This window comes from Diuraphis noxia, unplaced genomic scaffold (assembly GCF_037042655.1).
Source record: "Diuraphis noxia isolate RWA-SAM2 unplaced genomic scaffold, SU_Dnox_SAM2 contig0002, whole genome shotgun sequence".
Lineage (NCBI taxonomy): Eukaryota > Metazoa > Arthropoda > Insecta > Hemiptera > Aphididae > Diuraphis > Diuraphis noxia.
The window spans coordinates 47,499,422-47,510,852 of record NW_028301712.1 but is presented as its reverse complement, the minus strand read 5'-3'; the positions used below and the strand labels follow the sequence as shown (position 1 = coordinate 47,510,852).

The 11,431-nt window shown below is 29.4% G+C and overlaps 1 protein-coding gene across 2 annotated transcripts; it reads right to left on the bottom strand.

The window, feature by feature from the left end:
• Positions 1-1,489: 1,489 nt before the first annotated feature.
• On the bottom strand, positions 1,490-9,742 carry LOC149058582 (uncharacterized). Of its 2 annotated transcripts, none has more exons than XM_089220223.1 (4): positions 9,640-9,742; positions 7,044-7,734; positions 2,317-2,521; positions 1,490-1,978 (listed from the first exon to the last, which is right to left on the bottom strand). In XM_089220223.1, the coding sequence occupies exons 1-4, from the start codon at positions 9,740-9,742 to the stop codon at positions 1,766-1,768; spliced, it is 1,212 nt and encodes a 403-aa protein (XP_089076349.1). In that variant the 3' UTR covers positions 1,490-1,765. The 2 variants fall into 2 exon arrangements, with proteins under 2 accessions (XP_089076349.1, XP_089076348.1); XM_089220222.1 differs by having other exon boundaries at positions 7,044-7,796; positions 9,640-9,730.
• Between the last annotated feature and the right edge of the window lie 1,689 nt (positions 9,743-11,431).

Below are 11,431 nucleotides of genomic sequence, written 5' to 3'. Positions count from 1 at the left end.
TATATATACTATAATTAGGTATTGTTGTATTCTTTTACTTCGGCGCCGTCAGCCCAGGAAATATTACGAGTAGGAATATAACTGGAGTGTTTGTTGAATTAGTATTTAGTATTTACTGAATGAGTTTCATCTGAATGTTCATGTTATTTTGTTAACATAAATTACCGTCTGAACTGTAAACTTTACAGTGTATTATTACTATTTTATAAATACTACGTAATAGTATTTCTATGTAAATAGAAATCATTGTACTCAACTACACATCTACACTACTAATATTTCAGACCAATTTTATGTTAATCTAGATACATAATATTATTTATATATTCTATAACAATTATAACATAAATAATTTTTTATTAGTAAAATTAATAATTACTATATACGGCATAGTGTTCATAGTTTTTATACATTCATTCTTCCATACATTCGTAGAAAATGTTTTAATTGTATAAACTCAACAACCTCTAAAATATTTGTATTTCTTATCGGTGTCGGGATTTTTGCTTCCCCCCCCCCCTTAAATAAATAAATGTTTTACGTGGGAAAAAAGGGATTTAATATTTAAGCCTTTTATGAGCTAAAAACATAAAGATATTGTCTTTTGATGTTCATTTGAATAAAAATTGAAAATTAACATCATTATCTTTTATTACATAAGCTGGTTGTGTTATTGAATACATAATGATTTTATCTACCTTAACGCAACAAAATTGATTATTATAATGCGATTCTAATCGACTTTCCGTCACCTTTTTTCGATAAACAGCCAGCACTTTTACGTCAGTATGTATTATCATACATCATATTATTTGATAACATATATAATTATATAATTACTTCGACAGTAATTAATGATTTGTTACAGAATTTTCACGAGGAATCAAGGAAGTAAATAATATTAAAACTTAAAATTTGATTATATTTTTAGGTAATTCGACAACCATAACATATTATAATTGAAATAAATGTGAAAAACATTTGACAGAAACCACACTGGTTGATCGATAAAATTACGTTATAGCTCGTATTGCAAGTATATTCAATTATATCATAAATACCTAATGTAGGTACCTAAACATTAGAGAGAATCAATTTGGCGGGAGGGAGGATTAATCATAATTCATTTAAATAAAATATTGAAAGTTATAATACAAAAGTAAAAACCATTTTTGTACAAAATATTTTAGTACTTGAGGAGTGTTTTAACTCCACCTTAGATAAATATGACGTCTCAATGCTTGACCCAGTAAATAATAATAATATGTAAATTAAAATAAATAAATAAGTTTAAAAAATGTCACTCTGCAAGCATGCTGAACTACAGGTTTCTAGATGTATTTTAATATAATACAATAAATTATAATAACATATCAGAAATTTATGTACGGTACCCAACTATACAGACACTAAAAAAATATCTTAATATCAATAATCGTTAGTATAATATATTGGTGACTAACCAACTATTGGGTGGACACAACGGCGATTATAAGATGTTTTAAACATATATTTAGAAACCTAAAAATTATATTAACTGCATTCAACAGTAAGTATAGGTACAGTTACATTGTTATTATTCTTATTTGATTTTATTATTACTTACATTTGTATTATATTCATGAATAAACTATGGTTATAATTGTAAAAAATCTAAATCGCAAAAACAAAACAATTGTGCCTGTTCTGTTTACAAATTTTTTTGCTACCGAATTTCTATTAATAAAAAAATATGAGTGCACTGCTGTTAAAATTTGATGGTATTTCATGAAGAATTGTAGAGCACATTGAGTCCTGCATAAGCCGACCTCATCGTAACTGTAAATGTAAATAGCGAAGCTGTGTACTTGTTGATGCCCATCGCAGTTAATTTTAACGGTTTTTGTGTTCTTAAAATTATTAAAACACCGGCTCGAGACAACTTTGGATCCTTACATTTGACTAGTTTGAAATAGACGCAATCTCCGATTTTTTGGTTCTATAACATTATGAAAAATAAATTAGTTATAATGTTTGATAAGTATTAAATGGTTAAAGCTACCGATGTACTTAAATAAAAATCTGACCGAAAACTCTGTAATTATTTTAATTTTATACTACCTATACTCTATACTTCTATAGTCTTAAACATAAATATGATTTTTGGCTGAATACAACATTTTTTTTTAACCGATATTGTGTAATTCTTTGTTTATCGCCATTTAAACGCATATAAATGCATTCAAGTGTTGGATAGATAAATATAATTTTTTGACAATTGTATCTGATTGGAATATTTATAATTCCTATGTATAAATATTATTTATTTATATTCACCATTGTCGAGAACTGTTCACCAATCAAGCAGTAGAAGAAGAATTGAGACACCACTACTATGAGAAGAGACATCATTTTTATATGAAATGCTGAAAAACCATTGGCCAATAATACGCTGCTAGCGCATAAACATGTCATTACCATAATGTACAATATGTCGACGATGAATAACAAATTAAAATACGATTTGAAGTGATTGAAGTACCTAAAAAAAAAAAAAATATTTTAAGCAATATAAGTTCATGTGATGAATTACCATTATTGTTGTCAAGCATTCTTTAAAGCCTTAAGCCATCCATATACGGATTTTTATTTTCGACCCATTGAATCTAACTTTTTTAAAATTTAAATCTCAAAAATAAGTAATATTTATGTTTCTGTAAGTTTGCTAACATAATACGAATAAATCGTATGATGTAATCTGAAATTGATCTAACGGTTTTATAAGTGTGTAATTTTTTTGCAGTATTATTGTAATTAATATTTCAAACAATATTTTTATACGAACTAGAATCATGAACCCATATATATATATTTTTTTCATCAAGTAAAAAAGTTGGAATATAGTAAAAAACTACTAATTTATTATTATCTAAAAGATAATGCAAATATTGTACGTGTATAGGTATATAGTATAGTAAATGATAATTATTCAATTCTCACGTATAATAATTAATGCATAATATAAAATGTTTAATAATGTGTCATATACGATAAACATGATGATGGTGAAGAGCGTGTAGTTAAAAGTTATAATAGGCGTGTATAGACTTAATTAATTAATTTTTACTATTGATTTCAGGATATGCATTTAATAAAACGTGCTTCCGAAAAATATAAATGTTCCTAAATTAATGCTCTACTTTAAAAATGTATAATACGATTACCATTATAATAATCACAGCTTCTATAATTTTCATGGTTTTCATCGTTATTTAATTTTATAAAAAAAATATATTTTTATAATTTCGAGTTATTTTATTAAAATTATACAGGTTTAAGTTTTTGTTTACTAGAGTACAAAGACTTATTTATAGATACAGATAACATTTTATTTATTTATTTTTATTAGAAAATTTACAATTTGTATTACATGACACAATAAGTATAAAATAGATAACTGATATAACACTATATACAATACATAATAAAAATACACATGAGGCACATGATGAGGGAAATCATCCAGTGATGGTACAATCTAGTAATTTATTTATTTTTTGTTCATTTATTTAATAGATCACGGCATCAATTTCTTTTAAGTCGGCGTGGTGGGTTGTCAGGAAGAGTACGTGATGCTAGACGAGTGACTAAAGGATTGGGATGGTGTTGCAGTTTGGAGTGAAATCTGTTATAGTTGCTAGTTGCTAGTTGGTCAACTGTTGGAATTCTTAAATCATTGTGTAGGGTTTCATTTGTTACGTACCATACGGGGCCGAGGCTATTAGCCGGAGAGGACATATTTACAATCAGAAAGTTTTACAGTAAGAGTTCATAATCACAAACTTGGAAAGTTTTAAAGTTTTATTAAATAGAATAAAGAATCTCATGATTTTTGTGAGGTATAACTAAGACTTAATTATTAATCATATCTTCATACAATATATTTTTTATTCTTCTAAAATTTTATGTTATTTATGGACTTTGGGCATCATATGCCATTTGAAAATCGTTTGCCCAACTCCGTAGTTGTGTACACCTGAATACCCTGCGCATATACCTCGTGCAAATCATGGGTTTGTCTATCACAGTTTTGTATATAATAACTATGTAAGAGAATATATCGGTTGAGCAAAAATAATAACAATGCCGACGTCTACCACGTTCATTGGTATGCGTCGTAGGTAGGTACAGCTGCAAATATAAAAGCAGCTCAGCCGCTCAGGTGCAACGTTCTCCGCTAACGTATATTAAAAACCACGACAGCTACACGCAGACGGGCATGCAAGTCACTGATGGATTATTTTTACTTTTCCTCAGTTGTTTTTAGCTGGTTAACTATAAAACATTACGCTGCTCGACGCTCGTACAACAATAATTTAAGGAGAACAAAAATCTTCTTCTGCGTTATTGTTCACACAAAAGCCGTTAAAAATATATTCTCATCCAATGACGATTGCAGTGTACCACGAAAATCATTTTTTGATTAATGTGAAACGACACGCACAAAATATATACAAGTCTAATACATATATAGGCTAGCGTATCCATCTGATATTATTATTGCTGAAATTTTATATTTTGGTCGACCGTAAGGAATTGAACGACGTGAGTTAGATATTTCTACAATGAAGAAAAACGCGAGGTCTCTTATTCTTCTTTGGATGACTTATTTTTTTTTATATATATATATGTAGGTGCTTATTGCTTATTCACATTCCAATTTTTTTTTAGAACACCAAAGTTTTTGAATACGCAAATCAACTTTTATTATTTAATTGTAGACTATTGTTTTTAGTTATACACCCTTTGTAAAACTTTTCGTGGCTAAATCATAATTTTCGGTTCATTTATTTTTATTAACCACGCAATCGTTCAGGGTTTAGTAAATTAACTAACGCTAATGACTTAAATTAAAATATTACTGGACTTAATTTCCATTGAGGGCGATTCAATACTATTTACTATTCTCAAAACCTAATTCAGAAACAAATACAATTTTTTTTTAAGTCAAACATTTATAGATATTTATCAGGCTTGGAAAATTTGTAATACATGTATTGAATTTTAAAATAATTAAGATATAAGAAATTGGCAATTACTTCATTCTTTTGTTATTTTCGATTTAATATTATTAATTTAATTTTTAAATATAATATTAAATAATAATAATATTTGTGTAACACGGCACAATGTATAGGCAATATAGCTACATTGACTCCAGTACTCGATTTATTGTTGTAGGTCGTATAAGTTCTATGTTTTCGTTCATTTATATTTACTTATTTTAATAATAACCCCCGGCATCAAAGCCATTGGAATAGTACAATTATTTTATTTTTAAATATGTGTTATAATGTTATAACTTAAGTGCTAAGAACAGAAGATGATATGTAATAGATACATTTTTATATAATAATAATTAGGGTTAGGATGTTTATGACTTTTGCATATTTTTTCTTTTAGTTGTGCACATTGCAGACCAAGTTATAAATTCGTTTTGTGCGACATAGAATCAGATACATTCAATTTTATTTTGCATATTTTTGAATTTTTAGGGATTTTTATGAATAAATGCATATATTGAAAAAAATTGTTAATAAATGCATATTTCGCCAAACAATAAATATAAACCTCAATAAAAACCCATAGGTAGGCACAGTCGGTTTCACATTTAACGAAAATGAAAAAATATGAAAACCGTAGTATATAATTAACTTATCTTTATTACTTACTTAATTAAATATTAATTTGCTGTAAGTACCTATGTTTGTAATTTCAAAATATCATGTTTTTATATATTTGTATTTAAGTTTAAAGTTAAAAAAAAGTTGTAAATTAATTTAAAATACATTTTAGATTAGAAATAAAATTTTTAAATTACATGTTTCATTTTTTTTAGGGCATATTTTTATATTTATTGTGCATATTTGCATGCATTTTTTAGTGTTTTTAAGGTCATAAACATCCTAACCCTAATAATTATACATTTATATTTATACTATCTTATTACTTATTAGTTATTGAAGTTTTGTCAAATTTGTATTTATATCACATTGTATATTACTAAAAAATCTATTTAGAGATAAATTAAATTAGATCGAAACAGTTGAATCTAAGGTAATTATACCCTTTAATATCACAACTTGCATTAAATGTATAATTAAATTGGTATATAGTAAATAAAGCCACGGCATGTCGTTATATATATATATATATATATATATATATATATATATATATATAATTTTATTATTTTATCGTAGTCGTATTTTATATTCATATCGCATCAATATATTAGGACGTAATTTTTATGATAGTATTTCTTTTTGTACGGAGTGACCACTTTTAAAACAGTAACATTTTTATTCGGACAAGTGAATAAAGCATACATAATAGGTATATTACCATTATTTATATACCCATAAAAATAACACTTAGGCCGGTGACACACATGAGAAATTTGTTTCGTGAAACAAGAAATTTATTTCGTTACTTGAAAACGCGTGTATTTAAATGGAGCAACACACACTGTTGTTTCCGAAACGTTATCGCAAAAATATTTTGTAAACAAGTTTCGTGAAACCATGTGTAACTGCTTCGTCATTTCACTATATTAACTCCCGCGCAGTTAACGACGTAAATAGGTATGTACAAATATGATAATTTATAATAATTTATATTGTTATTGATTATGATTATATTATAGTATTAACTACCTTTTTAAACTATCTTATATATTATAAAGGATCAGAAAAAGTACAAATATCAATAGGTAAAAATGTAAAAAAAAAATAATGCAAAAGCTTAATACCTATTGGTTTCGATTTAACCACCACTGCAGAACAATAATGTCATCATCGGACGACATCTTTAGACCAACTTAAACGAGCTGGGTGAACTTAATGGTGGGTAGGCGAAAAAATATTTATGAAACAAATTTGTTCTGTGTGTATTGACCATGAAATATGTTTCGTGTGATTCATTGTGAAAAACAAATTTTATGAAACAAATTTCTCATGTGTGTCACCGGCCTCAGTGATTCAAGGCCATAAATATTCACTCACGTGATGAGCACCTGATGGTGTTTTATGCACTTGACTAGCCCGTCAAACGCGGCACGGCGGCGCCTGTCGGGATGCGCGTCGGGACGACCGTCGCCGTCGCCGTACCACATGTCCACGTGCAGGTCTTGGATGGCGTCGACGAGCGTGTCCACCTGCACCTGCATCTCGGTGACGAACAGCATCATGGCGAACACCATGCCCGAGATGCTTGTCAGCACGCTCAACGAGACGACAAACTGGGCCGCGTACACGGCCGCGTACCGGGCAGCCGTCAGACGAGTCCATGGCGTCCACATGCGGAATATGAGCGCGGCTGGCGAGTCGATGTCCCCGTTGCGGGCGGCCCAGATGACGGGCGTCATGCACATCATCACGTTGGCGACCGGCAGGATGGCGCCGTAAGTGCGCGCGAACCGCGAGTACAGCACGTCAGCGGCCGGCCGGCGCCCGTCATCCCAGAAGTCTCGCCTTACCGCGTCCAGCATCCGGTGCAGCACGGGCCGCTTGTGTACGCCAATGGCGAACAGTGCTAGCGTGCACGACGAGCCGGTGATGTACGTCAGCATCTCGATCACCTCCTCGTATCTGGTGGCCCGCAAGGCTAGTGACGTCATCACCGACGTCGTGATGAACACCCAGAACGCGCATATCATCCACGGGTACGCCGCGGCCGCGATACGTCCCACTGCGAATATTGATGATAAATCACGACCGGTATGTTATTATATTAGGCGTGTGTTGGCGATGGACTTTCTGCAAATTGATTTCTAGTTTCAACCAACAAACTTCAAAATCAATATCAGCTAAACATAGCCAAAACACGTCTATTATAGTATTGTATTGCTGTCGTCATTGTCGTTTGACAAACTTTTATACGTCCACGTATCACGTTCCAAAATCTTATCGCGACAAAAGTTTGTTGGCGGCGAGTTTATTTGAAATTATCGACTTTTTTCAAAATATAAAACATGATGTGGTCTAGTATAAATAAGGCCCATAATTTCATAATTGTAAACTATGAATTATTTAGAAATGCTGGCTTAAATTTGGTTTGCCCATCCTGAAAATTTGGTCTGACTATGGAATTAATACTACCAATGTTTGCTTGATTTAACTCAAGATTGAAAAACGAATACAAAATATTTACGCATGGTTCATATAAAAGTAATCAGTGCGACGACCAAGATTCATTTTTGACAAGTGTTTTTTTTTTTTTTTTTTTTGGTAAGGGAGTGTTGAATTTATGAATTTCAAAAATAAAGATTGGATTAAGATTTAACTTTACCGGCATATGCTTTAAAAGTTTAAAACTTCAACTGAAATTTGGTTCACTGACTAGTGACTACAATAAATACACCATACACAGTAACAAATTTATGTATATGTGATATGAGAACAAATTAGGTCAGTAGAGGGAAAGAAACTAGTTCAATAACAGCCATCATAATTTGTTACATACATTCAAGAATCTAAAAATGAATTATTTTCCTTCAGTTTTTTTAATTACTCTAAATTACTTATCAAGCTTTTACAATACTAAATAAGTTATCGAATCAAAAATAGTATTAAATTTCAGCCTGCACCGTATAATTTCAACATAACATTATTATTGTTGAAGTAAACCAAATCGAAAAAACTTATAATAATTTTATAAACAACTAAAAATACCACATTCAAATATTATAATTTTAAACATAAAAAAAATGTTATTTGGTCATTTTGAAATTTTGGTGACATTTTAAATTCTGAGCTGAGCGATGAATGTATTGATTTTACCATGATGTGTGTTTTTTTTTTTTTTTTTTTTGTGTCTGTCATCACGTTTTTTTTTTTTTTTGGGGGGGGGCAGTAAAAGTGCTTCGATTTTTGACTTCAGTACCTCGTTCAGAATTTGAAAATTTTTAATATCCTCTAATATTATATCCTAGACAGATAAACGTCTCCGTTCAGAATCGTTTTTCGTATACAATGATACCTATCATTGGATTCAAATTTAACCAATTCTAGTCAGAGGTCCACCCCCACCCCCTAATGTACAGCAGAGCGATACCCAATTACCCGCTTTTTAGAGCTCAAACTTATTTTTCTAACTAACTTTCGTAACGTTTTGTTAATTACCATTTAGTAATGCAAAAAAAAAAATGAATTAAATTCCTGTCAAAATGTAGCATGTTACTAGATATATTATTTCCACTGAATTATACCCAAAAAATATAGCTGAGATTCCTTAAATTTCCTTACAAAGGAAAAATATCTATCCCCATGCTACTTATAGTATATAAACAAAATTTTATTTGCAAAAGAAATTTATCGCGTTTTTTCATGAGAAATTATACCCATAAAATACTTAGACACGTTATCGAATCGAATAAAAGACGAAATTAATTAATCAAACTTGCAGGTGCATCCTATCCCTGTCTGTAATTCTGAACAATACGCGTGTGAGTTTTAAGTTTCTAACATAGGTGGTTTAGACCTATGACCAAAGAATTATTTGACCAAAATCAACAAACATTTGTTCGTTTGGTTTCGGTTTTCGCAATATATTATTGTTTTTCTTTCGTCGATCTTCAAAACGAAAAAAATAAAAAATTACCTCTATTGCCATGGCCTGGATACACATTTATTCCATTCAAAAGCAATAACGTCAACCAGTAAACGGACATTTTTCGGGCCGTAATATTCTCCGTCGTTTTCATTATGGGTAGGTAATCCGTAATCCTTTCGTAAAACGCACTGTATAGTCTTGAAATGTTTAATTGCAACAAAAGTGATAATCGTCGTCGCTGTCGTTGGGTTTTTTTTATAATTTCGTTTTTGTTTTTAATAGCCCTCGCGCACTAAAAGATGAATGAATAATTAATTTTAAGAGTTCACTGAAAATTACAGCCATGGGTATTCCGAGAAACTTTTAATTTGATTGTAGCACCGTGGCATGTCCACCCACTGAAATCAGTCGGTTGTAGCATAGTATTAATTATAAATTGATTATGATTAACTACTTATTTAGTTCTATATAAGTCCCAATCGAAATATATATTCAATTTTGGTTATATTATGTATATGACATAGGTACAATATAATAGTAAACAATATTTGAAGTAGGTAATACTTATCGTGTAAAAAATGAAAAAATACCGACTTTTTCAACATTTTTATTTTGCAAAATTATATGTTTTTGAAAAAAAAATATATACCTATCTTCAAACATTTTTTAACGTAATAGTTTTTTAAGTTTTTATTTTTTACATGATTACATACATGTTTAATATTCCAAAGTAGAATATATTTCTGAGTATTTTGATACAACTAGAAATTGAATTTCGAACTAGAAGCTTATAAATTACCTGATAGTTATAAGTGTTATAACTTATAAGAATTTAAAGTTTAGATTCGCCAAATATAGTACCCCGTGAAATGTCGATCCTGTTGTTTTTCATTGGGATTAAATTATGTGAAAACAATCCATAGCTACTTTTCAAAATGAAGACTAATGATGTGTGTATCGACTTAAAATTATCACCTTGTACATAATCAAATAATCGAAAATATTATCTAAGTATAACAACTATAAATACTCATAAATCGTAAATACGTAAAACTAGTGTTTTTCAAACACATACGATAATACTGCCTAAACCCGTATATTTTAGTTTCGATATCAAAATGTAACTAAATTTTCGTCAAAAATTCTACACTTGGTTTAACTTCATCACTCAAATAATTTTGAACCTTTAATTGAACTGAAAATTCTATATTTGACATGTTTCTATAATTATCTACAAACCAATAATAAAACAGCATGTGCCATGTACATACCAATAATGTACAAAATAAATTGTATGAATTTTAATTACCTAATTTAATGACATTTAACTAATATTATATTAATATAGTGCCGCAACACTACAACCATACGTTATTTCTTAATTAATATAAAATTTGTGCAGGCAGTCTGGAATTTTCATAATTTACCGAATTTCTATTTAAAACCATATCGTCTGTTAATCAACAGCTTATGAAACTAATATATATGTAAGCAAAATATTATTATTCCATATTAACTATACTCTTGGTTAGGTACCTACTCAATTCTTATAATTTTCAAACATTAAAATATAAAATAGTATTTATTTCTGTATATGTTTGACTCTTTCCTTTTTTTTGAATAATTTAACAAACAAATTATAGCTAAACCACAAATTTCATAATATTTATCACATTGAGCATTTCAAAGGATTTAAAAATGTCTATTTTAGATTCTAAGCGTAGTAATATTGAATTCCTTAATTTGAAAAATATTATTCATACGGACTTAACTTTAACTATTGCGTATATCATTATTTAATATAAGTAAATATTAAAATTTTCTAAATATTTGGATTAAT